Source organism: Medicago sativa, chromosome 5 (genome assembly GCF_051527215.1).
Source record: "Medicago sativa cultivar Bolivia chromosome 5, Bolivia_mono, whole genome shotgun sequence".
Taxonomy (NCBI): Eukaryota; Viridiplantae; Streptophyta; class Magnoliopsida; order Fabales; family Fabaceae; genus Medicago; species Medicago sativa.
This window is the reverse complement of record NC_140753.1, coordinates 80,027,663-80,045,767: the sequence shown is the minus strand read 5'-3', so window position 1 is coordinate 80,045,767 and position 18,105 is coordinate 80,027,663. Positions and strand designations below refer to the sequence as shown.

At 33.9% G+C, this 18,105-nt stretch overlaps 2 protein-coding genes and 1 long non-coding RNA gene across 3 annotated transcripts; all 3 read left to right on the top strand.

Annotated features, from left to right (window-relative positions):
• Nucleotides 1-903: 903 nt before the first annotated feature.
• Nucleotides 904-4,239, top strand: LOC146925538 (Acyl-CoA N-acyltransferases (NAT) superfamily protein). The gene is made up of 4 exons (XM_085710442.1): nt 904-1,362; nt 1,464-1,630; nt 3,462-3,584; nt 3,843-4,239. The coding sequence occupies exons 2-4, from the start codon at nt 1,477-1,479 to the stop codon at nt 4,058-4,060; spliced, it is 495 nt and encodes a 164-aa protein (XP_085566568.1). The 5' UTR covers nt 904-1,362; nt 1,464-1,476; the 3' UTR covers nt 4,061-4,239.
• Nucleotides 4,240-13,509: 9,270 nt separating this feature from the next.
• On the top strand, nt 13,510-15,678 carry LHCA3 (PSI type III chlorophyll a/b-binding protein). Its single transcript, XM_085710440.1, has 3 exons — nt 13,510-13,727; nt 13,941-14,005; nt 14,856-15,678. The coding sequence occupies exons 1-3, from the start codon at nt 13,575-13,577 to the stop codon at nt 15,469-15,471; spliced, it is 834 nt and encodes a 277-aa protein (XP_085566566.1). The 5' UTR covers nt 13,510-13,574; the 3' UTR covers nt 15,472-15,678.
• Nucleotides 15,679-16,552: 874 nt separating this feature from the next.
• Nucleotides 16,553-17,644, top strand: LOC146925536 (uncharacterized). The gene is made up of 2 exons (XR_015010607.1): nt 16,553-16,996; nt 17,165-17,644. It is a non-coding gene; the product is annotated as an uncharacterized LOC146925536 (long non-coding RNA).
• Nucleotides 17,645-18,105: the final 461 nt, after the last annotated feature.

The following is an 18,105-nucleotide window of genomic DNA, read 5'->3' as shown; positions in this document are numbered from 1 at the left end:
ACTTTCTGTCTTGTTCTTTGCCTCTAATTTATCTTGTTTTTTACTATAGTTTGTTGATCTTATCCATATTTTTTAACGGATCAAATATACCTTCAAAATAGTATTCGTCAATTTTATATCGGATATAAATTAGTTTTTCATTCAATGATAGAGGACTAATTTGTCAATAGTATAAGAATAAAAATGTTCCTCCAAAAAAAAAAGTATAAAAATGTTTTTCACTAGTCAGTATTTTATTAATTAATTTAACAAAGATTATATTGTAGATAAATTGCACACTGTATCTGTTTTCTAGCAGCGGCAGCCAAATGTGAACTGAGCTTTCAGTGTAACGCCCACAGAAAAATTGGTTTGGAACAACCAAAGCTTGTAAATTGCGAATCCAACCAAGCGGTCAAAATTGTTTTGGAACAAATATGTCTTCTCGTTTCATGCAGAATACAAAAGTTTTATCGCGCTGAAGAAACACACGCTAGAAAAAAAAAATACAACATATTATGAGTGAGGGTCATCAGTGGCGGAGCCCTTCATGGGCTGAGGTGGGCCACGGCCCACCCCCAAAAATTAAAAAATCAACGATTATAGGTCTACTTTGCGAGATTTTATATAATTTTGTGTCGGTTTTAGGTTTCGGTTGATCCAAATTCCCGTAAAGTGGTGTAGTGGCTCATCCAAAAAATTTAAATAATTCAATTATAGGTCTATTTTGCGAGATTTTATACAATTTTATGTCGATTTTAGGTTTTGGTTGATCCAAAAATAAAACTCCTTTACGCGGTAAATTTGCACATGAAATAATTGGTCACTTGAATGGATAAAAAATAATTTGGCCCACCCCCATAATATTTTCTAGCTCTGCCACTGTCTATCATAAATAAATTGTTCAAAAAAAGTTGAGTTCTATTTTTAGATGAAACAATTTTTAACAATATTTTATTTATTGAACTCTTGAGAATCAAAGGATTAATAAAAAAAAAAAAACTCTCTCTAAAGATAAATGTTATAGATTTAGAAAAATAAACTTGTAATGATTTTCATTTAAAATTTTAAAGGCACAAATTTAAAGAAATAGGCAAAGGATTATAATCTAAATAGGGCGTGCGAGAAATAGGCAAAGGATTATAATCCAAGAAGCCCAATCCAGTTCCATGATAGAAGCCCATCAACTAGTCTCATCACCTCCACCAAATAAAAACAAACAAAACAAAGCAAAACTTCCATAGCCGCTACCGCTTTACCCTTGTTTGTAACCATTTCAATTTCACAAGCAAAATCGGAGCCCCACTCAGCCAACTCAACTCAACTCGCCGGAAAACTCAATCTGTGTCCATCATCACATTACCCAACATCTCAAAACTCCAGGTTCTAATATTATTTTTATTTTTATTTTTATTTTTATTTTCGATTTTCCTTTCCGATTTGTGGCGCACAAATAATTTCGATTCATCGATTGAATTGAATAGAGAAGTAGAATCAATGGGAGCTGGTCGTGAAGTATCAATATCATTAGATGGAGTAAGAGACAAGAACATTATGCAACTCAAGAAACTTAATCTTGCTCTTTTCCCTGTTCGTTACAACGACAAATACTATGCTGATGCTCTTGCTTCCGCTGATTTCACCAAACTAGGTTCTTTTCTATCACCATTATTTCACACTCTAAGCTATTGCTTTTACGGTTTGAACTGCTTATGCAAATACAGCTTAGGCAGATAGAATTTTCTTTAGTGAGAACTTATGAATTAACATATAAGATTATTTATTTGCATAAGTTCTTTTTTATAAGCTAAAAAAATAAGCCAATCCAAACCGGCCCTTAGTTCCTGTCCATTTTAGAAGGTTAATATTCTAATTTCACTGTAACTTCAGTTAATAGATAATATAATTATCCATAATGATTTGTTTCAATTTGAACAGTTTTAGTGAAATTTTAGGGTGCCTTTGTTTAGGATTTTTTTTTAAAACGACACTTTTTATTTTAAAATGAAAAGTTGTTAGGATTAAACTTTTCTCAAAATCTATTTTTTTTTTTTTTCTTTCAGAGGTAACACATGAACTTTGGTAGTAAACAAACTGAAAAAGCATCAGATTTTTTTAAACAAACACAAAATCTACTTCTTTTCAAAGCTAAAAGAAATGCACCCTTAATCTTTGAACAGTGTTTTTTTCTGTCTTTTCAGAAGACTCTTTTGTAATCTTAAAACATAGTGTATTCATTGGCTAAAGGAAAATGCTTGTTGGCACGACAACCGACAAACGCGAACGTAAACGAAACAACAATAACCATCCAATGAAACCTCTATACACCGATTTCCTGTTTTCTCTCTCATGTATTTTATTTCATACTAGGATTAACGTCGGATGTCATGAGTAAATGAGTGTTGTGCTATATACCACTACTCTTGGCTAAAAGTAAACCTGCTGAAACCCTGGAGTCAGTCATAGCAAATCCTTTAAGGCTGTGTTTTGCGAGTTTAGAGGCGAGGGGAGTAGATGGAAAAAAAGAGGGTAAATGAATGTTTATCATTAATATCTTTTTAATTTTGACATTATTATAACAACAGAAATTGGATTTGAAGAGTTAATCTAAAGTCTCCAAATTCCTCCTTCAATTTTTCAGTTCCCCCATATTGGGGGGATTTTGTATCATGAAGAAAAACAAACCCTTGGGGGACTACCTTGCCTCCTTCATTTTACCCAAAACCCTCCCGTCCCCTCCAAACTCGCAAACATAGCCTTAGATTTTACTCCATGCTTTCGTTGCACTTTTCGGTTTGCATTTGATTTTCTTTTTGTAATTGATCTTGAATTCCCTGTGCAATTCAGAACTGCTATTTGATATCTTCCATGGTATCCTTTTTGCATTCGATTTCTGTTGGGGATTTTGATTCTTCATATAAAAAGTTTGAGTTTCTATCTAATTATTTAGGTTCAAATGTATTTACCGCCTCCCCCTAACTTATAATATATGAAAATCCCTTTTTAAGTGTTTTAATTTAAGTTTTAACAAGAACATGGAATACATAGAGGGAAGTTCTCTCTTTTCTTTGGTAGATGTGTTGAATGCTAATGGTAGAACTCTTTTAAATTGATTCTTTTGCTGCTTGATTTAAGGAGGATACGCGATTCCTTTTTGTTTTGAAATCTTTCTACCTATGATTAATGTCCCTTTATCCACATCTCATAAAAACAGTCCGTTGTCATCTTTATTGGAATCCAAGACTATATAGTTTCACTACTTTATATTATATTACATTTGTGTGCTTCTGAAAGTTTTTAACTTAGTTGGAACTTGGAATGCAAGCTTTACTTTAATCTAACTATCCTGTTTGATATATGTGTGCTTTCAGTTTTTCATGATAACATGGATGATTTAGGACGAGTCTAACACCTTTATTAATGTTGTTGTATGTGAGTTTATGTTCACCAACCTTAAGATTGATTATTATACTTTCTTTCAGCTTACTACAGTGACATTTGTGTTGGCGCAATTGCATGCCGGCTTGAGAAGAAGGAAGGCGGGCAAGTTCGGGTTTACATCATGACTTTAGGTGTTTTAGCGCCTTACCGTGGACTTGGTATTGGTAAGAAAGAAATTTAATATCTTTCTCTTGCTTTTAACTGTTAATAGAAAGTTCAATTGATCATTTAGTTACAACTCTTAGTGTGCATACTATTTGCCCTTGTACCACAAACACATATTGGAGACTTTTGTTAGGTGCAAGCATCAAATTAGGAACATTTCATTTTACATCTGTAACTGTTTGAAACTTTCTCCTGTTCTTTAAGTTTGCTATCTATATATGTCTAGAAATTTGATATGAATCTTTGGGTTTATGCAGGAACAAGGCTGCTGAATCATGTTATTGATCTTTGCGCGAAGCAAAACATTTCTGAGGTTTACTTGCATGTGCAGACAAACAACGAAGATGCCATTAACTTTTATAAGAAATTTGAGTTTGAAATTACAGAAACTATCCAGAACTATTACGTAAACATCACACCACCAGACTGTTATGTTGTCACAAGGCACATAACACCTAGCCCAACAAAGAAATAACATTTCAGTGCTAGTTATTTTGGGGAAAGGCATCAGAGATTGTTGCACTATTTATTGAATTTTGCTATGGATGTATTACACTAAAGTTTGCCATTTCCAATGCTAAATTTAAAACAGTAAAGTTAGCCCCCAAAAAGAAGCAATTGGGGATCTCTTTGCTAAGGTACTAAGTTATTCTATCCCTATCTTCCCTCTCCCACCAGCTATCTTACAATTTTGGGATAGTATTGAATTTTGAATTTGGTACTAGAATCTTTTGGGGAAAATCGATCTTGTATTTTAGAACCAAGTATAGCTTGGTTCAACAAGATGGTGGGTAAATAGTTTTGATAAACGTGTATCATTCAAGATTGATGTCATAAAAAGCTCATGATAATCAAACTGTTTAGGATCTATTGACTAATTGGCATGTTTCTCTACCCAACTGAGTTTTGTCTCAACCTCGACATTGAACTCTTTTTCAGAAACACAAATAATATAGAATTCCATAGGGTTAATTATGTTTCTAGTCCCTATAAAATAGCGACCTTGTAAGTTTAGTCCCTACTTAATTTTAATAGCATTTTTAGTCCCTATAAAAAAAAATTTACTTATAATTTTAGTCCCTGCTAAAACAAAGTTTGATTAATTATCCTTAAACTCTTAAATTTTTGAACGATTTTTTTGAGACAAGATTAGAACACTATGAAAGGTTCGTTTACTAAAATTTAGAATTTTCTGACATGAAATGAATTAAATATGAATTTTTTAAAACGACAAAAGTTAAAGATAAAAAGTAATAAAATCTGGATGTAGAAATCAAATTTTGCAATAATTTTTTGCGGACGAACTTTTAGTAATGTTCTAAACATGTCTGCAAAAAATTGTTCAAAAATTTAAGAGTTTAAGCATAAATTAAACAAATTTGAATTGAGTAGGGACTAATACTCAGTGCAGAAAAACAAAATTAGGGACTAAAAATGCTATTAAAATTAAGTAGGGACTAAACTTACAAGGTCGCTATTTTATAGGGACTAGAAACATAATTAACCCAATTCCATAATGTAATTGAATTGAGTAGGGACTAATACTCAGTGCAGAAAAACAAAATTAGGGACTAAAAATGCTATTAAAATTAAGTAGGGACTAAACTTACAAGGTCGCTATTTTATAGGGACTAGAAACATAATTAACCCAATTCCATAATGTAAGAATGCTGGAATATGTCTTACATGATCAGATTTATTGTTTTTTAAAAAAGGTTAGTGTTCTGATTTTGGTGTCTTGGTCATTATTGTTGTGAGTTCTCCCATATGCCTAATATTCCTGCATAGAATCATAGGTAAATCAGGAACCCTACTTAAGTTATAAAATATGTAGTTACATTTGAGATAAAAAAAAGTTCAAATTTTGATGACAATTCATTTCTTTTACTCAATTTAATTACAATACTATTGAAGTTACCACTATAAAAATAGTTAAAATTGTTTTAACTTTTTTTTTATTAGAATCCTAACTTCAAGTTGGTGTCATTTTAGAGAAGTAATTTGATTCTATAAAATTCCAAACATGTCACTGTCAAATAATTATCAGGAAATTTTACCCCACACCCTTACAATTATGCCTTCACCCCAACATTTTATTTGATTTACCTATTTTACCCTCATATCAAAAGCCAAAACTTCATTTTTTTCATTTTTCACTCGATTTTTTATGAAGTTTACCGGAGAACTCATAGCAATTGTATACGGATTGATGAAGTTTACCGAAAAACTCATACACAACATATCCGGATTCATATTCTAATTGGAAAACCCATAACACTCCTAGATCAAAATCTAACCGGAAAACTCATCATAACAGATCTGGTTCATAACTTAACTTCGGGAAAATTTAAGATGTGTTTTCCGGTTTGTTTTTTATTCTTCGTTTTGCATTATTTCCTTGCTTCTAATTAATATTAGTGGTGTTGTTGTTTTATGGATCCACGGAAGCATATAATTTCCACTGTCAACAACCTTATTGACTTATATTTGTGCTTTACTGTTTGTATGTATGTAATATAAATAATTATGATCTCTTTATGTTCATTGCTACTAACCAATTCAATACGAAAATGACGATATCAGTCTTTTGGAAAAATCGTTAATGGGAAGGTAAACTAAAGTTTTATGGAAATTGCACCTGAAATATCAAGCGGGGTGAAATATCAAGTGCGTTTGCGTTTGCTGGAGTGGGGGTTTTCTTTTTCCAGAAACCGTTTTTTTCCAGGAAATGTAGGGGTGAAGGTGGGGTCAATAAGTGAGAGGGTGAATATGTTTTATTTTATATAAAGGGTAAATTTGGTAGTTTGTATAAAATGTTGGGTAAAGGTATAATAGTAGGGGTGTGGGGTATAACTTCCTAATTATCAAAATTAATTTTATATTATTTACAAACTACATCCACCACCTCTGCACAAAGATTAATTTAACCTTGCACTAAATCTAGCTTTTGGTCGAGTGTACGTATGGATAAAATGAAGTATTTGCGCGTCTCGGGCACGAGGCTCGGTAGTTGGATATTCATGCGAGCTGCTCAATTTACAAAGAAACATTTTTTTTTGAGGAATTTACATAAGAAACTTATATCTAAAGAACAATTTTGTGATACCTTATTTTCTCAATAGATCAGATGGTTAACACAATTTAAATAGTTAAGGCAATTTTCGGTAATGAATCTAACAGTGTTTTATAGTGTTCATTAACAATCTACCGAACACACAGTTAACTGTGATTTTTAAAATTATTGATTAGGATTTGCAAATGTGTTTTTGAAAAAGAAATCTGATTAAAAAAATGTAATATATATTTGAACAATCGAAAATTATGTATATTGGAACACCTAAAATTTACGGTTAACTGTTTTCAGCTGATTATCAATAAATTATAACATCTTACCGAACATTACCTAAAAAAGAAAGAAAATTGCTGTTGACACATTAGAGAAGGCTGGGACACACATGTAAAATACGTTTTTGCCCCCTCGGCAGTTAACTGCCGAGGAATTTTAAATCCGACTGCAGTTAACTGTCGAGGAATTCCTCGGTAGTTAACTGCCGAGGTTTTCTGAACATAACAACACGAACAGAAGCAGTTCCAGTTTCATTGTTTTCACTTCAAACACATCCAAATTCTCTCTAAAAGCACATTTTCACGGATTGCAAGCCAATCATCACCACATTATCACAAGTAAGTACCCTTAATCATTGCACTGTTAATGTTAGGTTGTTTAGGTTTATTATTTTTAAAAATTAGAGTAGTTTGCATGTGGTTAGGGTTGATTTTAAAATTGACAATTTAATAATTGCATGTGTAGTTTTTGAATTGATAAACGAATTTAGTTGTTGCCTATGCTGTTTAAATGATAATGTGGCTTTGAATGGTGGCAAATGAACACAATTTGAATATGTTTTATACTTTGCACACATAGTGTTTGATAAAATGCCTCAATGACAATTTTATTGATTATTTAGTTAGTTTATGTTATGAGAATTATATTGAATGATGTTTAGGTTATGATGGAAATGTTGCACACAAATTATATTGAAATGATGATTATATTGAATGGATTTAGGTTTAGTTATGTTTATGTTTATGGAAATGTGAATGTTTATGTTGAAATGATAATAATAATGATTATATTGAAATGATGGTTATATTGAATGGTTTTAGGTTTAGTTAGGTTTATATGAATGATATTAGGTTATGGAAATGAATAATGTGTTTGATTATGTCTATGTTTAGTTTAGGTTTAATGTAAATGTTTATGTTTAGTCTAGGTTTAATGTGTTTGATTAGGTTATGGAAATGATGTAAATTTTTTAATTGTTTGTGTAGATATGGCCGATCAGGAGCCCATTGATCCATCTAAGATGATTGGTGGTAGGCGTGCGATGACTCAAAGCCACCGGAGGGAGAGGCAAAGGGGGCACATCCCAAAGAGGGGAAGAGGTCGGAGGGCGGATGGTTCAGGGACTTCTCAGGCATCTAAGGCTTCTCAGGCGCATCCTGAACAGTCGCAGGTGATTGACCCGACCCAGGAGGTGGAGTACCTGAACTATCAGGATCACCATGATGTGACTGATGGTGGATATGACGAGCCAGAGCAGCCGCATATGCCAGGGGAGCCAGACGATGATGACATTGCTATGGCGGCTGCCCCGGAGGTGTTGCCTACGGACGCTCCCTTTCCTGGAGGACCGCAGATCATTGATCTGCTTCACTCTTATGCCAATCATGTGGCATTGCCACTTTGGTATAATAAGGATGACGTAAGTATTTTTTTTTTAAATGTTCTTTCTTTATGTTTAATTATGTGTGTGTTTGTTTAATTATTTTCTTTATTTTTTCTTTCTTGATTTAATATGTTTTCTTAATATGTTTAATTTATATGTTTTCTTAATATGTTTTCTACATTTTATATGTTTAATATGTTTAATTATGTGTGTGTTTGTTTATTTATTTTCTTTATTTTTTCTTTCTTGATTTAATATGTTTTCTTAATATGTTTAATTTGCTCCCTTTCTTAATATGTTTTCTCCATTTTATATGTTTAATATGTTTAATTATGTGTGTGTTTGTTTATTTATTATTAATATGTTTTATTAATATGTTTTTTTTATATGTTTTCTTAATATGTTTTTTTTAATTATTATATCAACTTTTATTAATATGTGATTTTCTTTATATGTTTTCTTTATTTTTATTTTAGCATTTATTAAGTTTTATATTTATTAGTTAAATGTTGACATTGTTTAAACTATGTTTAATTTTCTATTTTTTCAGTGCCGCAAGAAGCGTGTTGTAAAGCCAATTAATCATGGCCCAAAGATTTTGAGTCTCGGACGTCCAAACCCCAATCAGAGATGGTTTTGGGATCCGCTTAGGGCGAGTGGCTTACATGACTTGGTCTACTTGGGCTACGCCACTGTGCCTCACGCTTTGCTGATGACTCTATGCGAGAGGTGGCATCCCGAGACCAGCAGTTTTCACATGCCCATGGGGGAGATGACTGTGACTTTGGACGATGTCGCATGTCTTATGCATGTCCCGATTGAAGGGCGGATGTTGGGCCACCGAAAGAAGATGTTGAGAGAAGAGGGAGAGTCACTGTTGATGAGGCATTTGGGTGCGTCGAAGAAGGAGGCAGAGAAAATCTGCAATACAGAGTATGGTGGGTACATTAGTTATCCAAAGCTGAGGGATTTCTATACGACGCACCTTGGTAGAGCTAACTTGTTGGCGGATACAGAGGATCCAGAGGAGCTGGAGGAGCTGGGGAGGGTTAGGACTTATTGTGTGAAGTGCTACCTTCTCTACTTGGTTGGATGCTTGTTGTTTGGGGATAGAAGCAACAAACGCATCCAGTTGATCTATTTGACGACTATGGAGGACGACTACGCGAGGATGCATACTTATTCGTGGGGAGGGATGACACTTGCATACCTTTATGATGAGTTAGCTCATGCCTGCTTGCCCGGAGACAGACAACTTGGGGGAAGCGTGACACTGCTCACTGTAAGAAAAATTAAATTTAAATTTTATTTTGTTTGTTAACTATTATTATTTTGTTATATTTTGTTATATTTATTTTGTTATATTTTGTTATATTTATTTTGTTTCTTAACTATTATTATTTTGTTAAATTGAAATTTTATTTTTTTAGTTAACTTTAATTTATTTATAAATGTGATTTGTATGGTTTGTGCAGGCATGGTTTTTGTCGCACTTCCCTAAGTTTTACACTGTTGATCCAAACCCGGACTACATTGAAAATTTACCGGTTGCGGCGAGGTGGACTCTTCAGAAGGGTCATGGAGAGGGGGCCACGTATCGGATGGCACTTGATCGGATTACGTTTGATGACGTATGCTGGAGGCCATACGAAGGGCACAGGGAGTTCCAGCCTTTCGAGGAGGTATTCTGGTATTTTGGCTGGATCATGTGCGGCGATCGTAGGGTGTACCGTCACCTGCCGGAGAGGGTATTGAGGCAGTACGGATACGTCCAGTCCGTACCTAGACCTCCGACGGATGTTCCAGAGCTGACACCGGCTGAGATTGTGCAGGCCTTCGTGGACTTCCGCCCTCGCACGCTTAAGGAGGCTGATTGGGGTGAGCAGGCAGGAGAGCAACCATGGCGTATGGCAGAGGGCTATGTACGATGGTACACGGTTGTGTCTCACCCTCAGATTTTGCCACTTCTTCCGGGAGATGTTCCGAGGCCTCCAAATGAGGAGCAGATCGTTGCAGAGCAGTGGGAGCGGTACGAGGCGAGAAGCTCCCCTGACACCTATGACATGGTTAGTGTCGCTGTTGCCCATGCTGATGAGTTTTTGGGTCAGGAGGTGATGAACATAACCCCTCAGCAGTTGTATGCGGCCTTGCAGGATGTTAGGCAGCAGATCGCGCCGATCATTACCAGGAGGAGAGCCCAGAGACCGAGGAGGAGGCACCAGCAGCACCAGCATGACCAGGACCAGCAGTAGGATTAGGACTGCTAGTATTTTTAGGATTTATTTTTAGGACTTGGTGTATTTTCATGACATTTGGCCGTTTTGTTAGTACTTCCAGTACATTTGTTGTTACTTTGTTTGGATGACATTTTTTTATGACAATTTCTCGTTTCCGTATTATATTTTCAATTTCAATTATGTTTGTAATTTTATTTGACTAGCTTTATGGTTTGGCATCGAAACAATGTGTTTACAATGTGTAAAAACACATGTAACAGGTTCTGCCTACAACAGGTTCTGCAAATTCTGGGTTCAGGACGACTCGGCAGTTAACTGCCGAGGAAATGATGAAACCGGTGGTAGTAAACTGCCGAGGTTTTCCTCGGTACTAATCTGCCGAGGTTTTCCTCGGCACTTAACTGCCGATTTTGTTTTTTTTTTTAATTTTTTTTTGTTTTATTTTGTTTAGAGTAGAATTGTGGTAGAAAATTATTAGAAATTCTTTAAAAATTATTTTATGTTATTTAAAATATTGCGATAGAGTGAATTCCAATAAATATTGCGATAGGGTGAATTCGAATAAATATTACAATAGCATGAATTCGTTCGAATAAATATTGCGATACAGGTTTCGTTACATTACATAAACGACGTATTTAAAAAAAAACAATTACATTACATTCTTGAATGTACCTTCCAACTGCAACAATTATCTTACCACTGAATGGGGCAAATTCAAACTTGCTAAGCAGCAGGACTCCAACATTCGATGGTCATCTCGGACGATGGTATTCAAGTGCCAACGAAATGAGGTCCATTCCTTGACACTTGAATACCATCGTTCGAGATGCCCATCGAATGTTGGAGACCTGCCGATTAACAAGTTTGAATTGCCCCATCCAGTGTAAGACAATTGTTGCAGTTGGAATGTGCATTCCAACTACAACAACTGTCTTACCTCTGAAATGGGGTAAATTCAAACTTGCCAAACAACAGGACTCAAGCATTTCGCCTCGCGTTCATGCTTTCCTTTGAAAAGAATAAATTTTTGTCAGATTTGATTTAGATGATGGTATTCAAGTGCCAACGAAATGAGGTCCATTCCTTGACACTTAATACCATCATCTAAATCAGTCTAACAAGAATTTAACCTTTTCAAAGGAAAAACATGAACGCGAGGCGAAATGCTTGAGTCCTAGCCGTTTGGCAAGTTTGAATCACCCCATTTCAGAGGTAAGACAATTGTTGTAGTTTGAATGCACCTTACCCTAACTAATGACGATCTTCTAGCGGAATCAAGTTGTTGATGATATCTTCAGTTGATCTCAGCAACGTCACCCGCATATCGATCCACTGAAACTTGGTGTGCTCCCAAAACATACTCGTCACGTTTTCGTCGTTCTTTAACTCCACCCAAGTGAATGATACGCTCCCCTCGTCGAGCTTTGGACGTTTATACCGAACATTTTGCACCCTTCTTGTGTCTCTTGGGTTGACTCCTTGGTTGAATTCATTCAGTTGATCCTTGAGATCTCTTAACGTTACATCAAGGCACCGAACCTTCAACCTTTGAGGTTCTCCTCCGTTGAATGTTGCATGAACGTCGATCCATCCGGCCATTGTTTCAAATCTACGCACATAGAAATTTAAAATAATCAATGAAAAACTCATTCAAACATTTCATCAAACACTTAATGTGCAAATTATACATAGACTCTAAAAATCATAAAAATAACCCTAAAATGTAATTGTCTAAAAAAAAAAAAATTAACGTAAAATATAGCAAAATTATTCAAATTATATTTACTCTTATAATAAATCATATAGTCTTACTAAAATAAAATAAAAAATATAAAACACCAAATTAAAAAATAACCCTAAAATTTTTAAATTATAACATAATCATCATGCAAACATTTTAACAAAATTAATCAACTAACATCTAATCTAAAAATGATTTATAACATGTAAATCTAATTAAAAACTAAAATAAAAAATTAATTTAAAACACCAAATTAAAATATAACCAATAAACTTTAAACTATAACATAAACATCATACAAACATTTTACTCAAAAAATGAATTATACTATGTAAATCTACTCAAAAACTAAAATAAAATAAATCTACTCAAAAACTAAAAAATAAAAACATTTATAACAACTAAAATTTAAGTTAATAGCATTATAATTACTTACTTGTGATTTTGTTGAATAAATTTGGTTGGATTTGGTTGGGTTTTTTAGAGAGATTTGTGAGAGAGATTTGAGAAATTTTTTTTGAAGATGTGATGAATAATGGAGATGAGAGAGCTTCTGCCAGACTTGTAGCAGAAGATCCTCGGCAGTTAACTACCGAGGAAATCCTCGGCAGTTAACTGCAGCCGGATTTAAAATTCCTCGGCAGTTAACTGCCGAGGGGGCAAAAGCGTATTTTACATGTGTATCCCAGCCTTCTCTAATTTGTCAACATCAATTTTCAAAAAGAAAAAACCTACCAAACATGATTAACCACATGTTTATACTATATTACAAATAACTTGTCGTCTAAATTTATATGTCAAAATAATACAACTCTTTCTAATATTCGACAATGTTCAAATTTTATGATGCAAAGAATTGTTATGCATGCCTCAAATATTCCACGTGGATGTATAAAAGGGAATTGTAAAAATATTAATGGCACATATGCTATCCACAATTGAGTAGGTGTAAAGATTACATTTCAATTTGTATAGCAGCAAAAACGTAATAGCAGTGGGAATAACATAAGATTCCCTTATCCAATTCATCATATTACGTGTATAAACATGGTTGGAGAGCTAGATCACACTCTCATCTTTACTATATTTGCACCATGCAATATCTACCACAAGAACGTCCACGTTGCATCCACATGGCTACATTTGGCAGAGTTTTTCATATCTTCCTGATCCATTTGGCTTATAGTTACTTCAATATCTATCATTCATTCTCAACCATCTACTACATTCTTGAAGAAGAAAAAACTTGTTCCTAGAGGTAACAAAGGAGGGAAGAACATGGCTACACAAGCTCTAGTGTCGTCATCATCTCTTACTTTTGCAGCTGAGGCTGTGAGACAGAGTCTTGGAGCAAGATCACTCCCATCTTCAATAGGGTCTTCTAGAAAAGGTTCCTTTGTTGTCAAGGCAGCTTCTTCTCCTCCTGCCAAGGTCTATCTCTCACTCAAATTTTTCTTAATTATACATTTGCTTTTTATTAATAATAATGTCTCTGATGACCATATTACAACTGTCTCATGTGGGATTCGTTCTCTGTCTCTTGACGTTACAAAGTCAACTCTAACCACTGAACTGACAAATATACAAGTGCTTTGAACTATGTTTATATTAAAAATAACTTTCTTTTCTCTTTTTGGTGTTCAGCAAAATGGAGCAAATAGACAATTGTGGTTTGCATCAAAGCAAAGTCTTTCTTACTTGGATGGAAGGTAAATTCCTTAGTAGTTGAACAAAAAACTATTGTAAGGTGGATGTTTTGTGAGTAAAATTTAAGAACCTAGAGTATGCCTAAGTAAACAGTTTAATCAAGTGTTTATTATCGTTTATGATTATGTATAATCTACTTTCATGATTAAAGATGAAATTATTGAACTTTTTTATACAAGTTATTACTTGTTGTTCATACATGTTAGAAGTTGTTTTCATAAATTATTCTAAAAATCATATTGAAATAAGTTAAAGACGATGTAATTATGAAATATTTTTAAGTTAATTTTACAATCTCAACAAATTACTTATGCAAGTGCATGTGTTGAGGCATAAGCTCAGATTAGATCATATGACTAAGAAACCTTAACATTACAACATGTAGATATGCAACTTTGTTGGATAACACTTGTTTTTTAGTACCAATTTTTTATTTTCTATATTAATTGTGGTAACTTTGTATGGTCGATGTTTTGTGAGTCTAAAACCCTAGAAGGCTTTTGAGATTTTTTTTTTTTTTGATTAAGCACTTATTATCATTTATCGTTTATGATTATGCTTAATCTAATTTTATAGATGTAGATGAAATGATTAAACTATTTATTTTAAGAATTATTCTACAAAACCTATCGAAATAATCTAAAGACAGCTTGTAGACACATTTAAAGTTATTTTTATAGTTTCATCCAAATATTTAGACAAGTGATTGTGTTAGAACATAAGCTTGGATACTTGGACAACAAAGTACCCATAACACAAGTATACAACATGTAGATATGCATGCAACTTTGTTGAGTAACACTATGTGTCAAGTATGAAATTGACTTTATTCGGTCTCATGATCACTTGCAGCCTTCCTGGTGACTTTGGATTTGACCCTCTAGGACTTTCAGATCCCGAAGGAACCGGTGGATTCATTGAGCCAAGATGGTTAGCATATGGCGAGATAATCAACGGCCGCTTTGCAATGTTGGGAGCAGCCGGAGCTATAGCACCTGAAATTCTCGGCAAAGCAGGTTTAATTCCCGCGGAAACAGCACTCCCTTGGTTCCAAACCGGCGTGATTCCACCTGCAGGAACATACAACTACTGGGCAGACAACTACACACTCTTTGTGATGGAAATGGCATTCATGGGATTTGCAGAACACAGAAGATTCCAAGATTGGTACAATCCTGGCTCCATGGGAAAACAATACTTCTTAGGACTTGAGAAAGGTCTTGGAGGTTCCGGCGAACCAGCTTATCCTGGTGGACCTATATTTAACCCTCTTGGTTTTGGTAAAGATGAGAAATCATTGAAGGAGTTAAAGCTGAAGGAAGTTAAGAATGGAAGGTTAGCTATGTTGGCAATATTGGGTTACTTTGTTCAAGCTCTTGTTACAGGAGTTGGACCATACCAAAACCTCTTAGATCATCTGGCTGACCCTGTCAACAACAACATCTTGACCAGTCTCAAGTTCCACTAAATGAATGTATTATATATATGCTCTTTTCTTTTCTTTTCTTTTCTTTGCTCTTGTTGGTTGTTGTAAGTTATAACTATTACCAAAAAAACTCAACACCTTTTCTTCACTCTCTTGTCTTATAGCATCCTGTGAGCATGTTTCATGATGTGGCCTTGTAAGAAATGACACGTACAAGAACTAGAATAATTCAGCATCTTTGTGTGTTAACTTCTTTGTTGCAATTTAATCAACTTTTAATGTAGTGAAAATTAAAGTGAATTCTTAACAAACATTTAGTGTATACTCAACATTTGTCAATGCTTTCGAAATAAATAAATAAAACTTGTAATTTGGTTATCTGCTACCTTTTTTTTCGAGGTAAAGGTAATAGATCATCAAATGCAACCTTATATAGTAAACCTCCATCGAGCCACATGAATTTTGCTATAAAACTCCATTTTACTTGGCATATCTTTTATTTAAATTGGAAGAAAATTAATGCAAGTCATGGTGTTTTTTTTAAAAGCAATGTTATATATCTAGAAGTAATTTATCACGGGGTGCCGGTCCTATACATATTTTTTGATGAAGCAGAAGTCAACTAAATTTGAACACAAATCTGCCAAATCATTCGTGAATCCATCACGATTCACGGTTTCACTATATCCAGTATTAACCTTTTCTCCTTCGAGCAATGCTATATATCAAGAAAGCTTTTATCAAGAAATTGTCCATAAATTAATGTTAGCCAATAAAATCTCAGTCTGGTCGAATTAATGTTAGCCAATAAAATCTCAGCCTGGTCGAAAATCATGGGGGTGGTGGGTGTTATTGTTAATAAATAAGATTGAAATCTAAAGGTGATTATTATTCCATGTGATTCTTGAATCTTTCCTGATAAAATCATTCTTAATATCTATTATTTTCCTTCTCCTTTTATGAGCAATGCTATTTAGAGTAGATTACAGTATCGTGAGCGTCTCACGAAGTAGTCCCACCAATCAAAACACCTTGAACGATAGTGGGAAGTTCCTTTATTTTTTTTCTCTCCACACAATACAAGACAGTTTGTAACCACAACAATAATGCTACAGAGAAAAAATTAAAGAAAAAAAAATTGCCTCACATCATTTGTTATGGTTTCGTGTAAAAGAATTTACTTGATATAGCATTTTCCTTATTTTATATCTATAATCTTATATGTTTTTCCTATTTACTATCCGATCAATCTGTTGATTTCCACTAAAATAACCTCAGGATCATGAATTGTTTTTTTGTTTTTACTAATTATAACCCTACTTTATTCTCTTCAACACACGTTTCAATTGACCAAATCTTTTACCTCCTTTGAATCAAAATCTGCATATTACCTATTTATTATGTCTTAACTCATCATCATTTACATTAGCATTAGCATCCCTTATATTAGCGTCTAAAAATTTGTTATAGGAAAATCGATATTGTTTGTTTGTTGAATTGTGCGTTGGGTGGTTGCTTTGTGGTGTTTGTTGTCTCTAAAGGCCTGTGCATTGGTATGTGGTTCAAGGTATGGTTGTTTCTTTAAAGGTTTCTTTGGTGTTTGTTGTTTTTTTATTTACAATATCCTTAACAATATATCATAATCATGTTTAATTTTCCCTTGAGAATGAAATCTGCATGGTGTGTTTTTCGATTCATGTATTTGGAACTAATTTTACTATTTTCCTTGATTTAGGTTGTGACTATCTATCAATGGCGTTGAGTCGGTTGTCGAAATTAAGCATTTTATTTTTTGTCATTAAGATGGTTTTCGATTTCTTTCCAATGTTATATGGTGTCCCTCCCGAAAATAGAAGGAGATTTGAATTGATTAGTTTTTTTTTCTTCTTTTTGTCTTGTGTTTGTATCTTAATCAACACTTTTCGGATCATAAGGATGGATTTGGATCCTCAACAGCCAGGACCCCTGCAGCATGCTCAGGTGCCCAATTCTCGAATAAGGATCCACTTGCAGATAGACAAAAAAAATAGATAGTGGGTTCTACCACTAAGGGTCCATATTTTATATATATTTTTTCATAACTCTTTGTATCTTTATCTCTTCAAATGAAGAAAATCAAAAGAATCATAAATAGAGATGATCTTAACTCCCAATTCTCAGCCTTTGGATAAACCCAACAAGAGTTATATATAAAATACAAAAAGATTTAGACTTATCGTTGGCATTTAGTATATTTTGCTAAGGTTTGATTTGACGCAATTGTTTTTAGTTTCTTTTATGATGTAAGCTATAATGAGCATAACTAGTCGAGATACCCGTGCTGAGCACGGGTAGCGCGGCTGCGCCGCGCGGCGAAACGTGTGTCGTTGTACGATGAGGTGCGTGTCGGCGGGAACAAATATAATAGTAAATAATGCTATAAAAAATTTATAATTGTTTTTCATCGTTATCATTTGTTACTAACTTTAACTAATTTTGAGTTATTAAAGCAAACCAAAGTATTAGGTTAGGACAAATTGAATCCATTAGATAATTTTGGTATATCTATCCATTCTTATGTATATCTATCCATTAGATTAGTGTTCAAATTGAATCCCGTGTATCAATGATACACTCTTTAGATAATTTTGGTAGTGAAAATTTTATATGAAGTTAAATTTTTTTAAAAAAATTGGT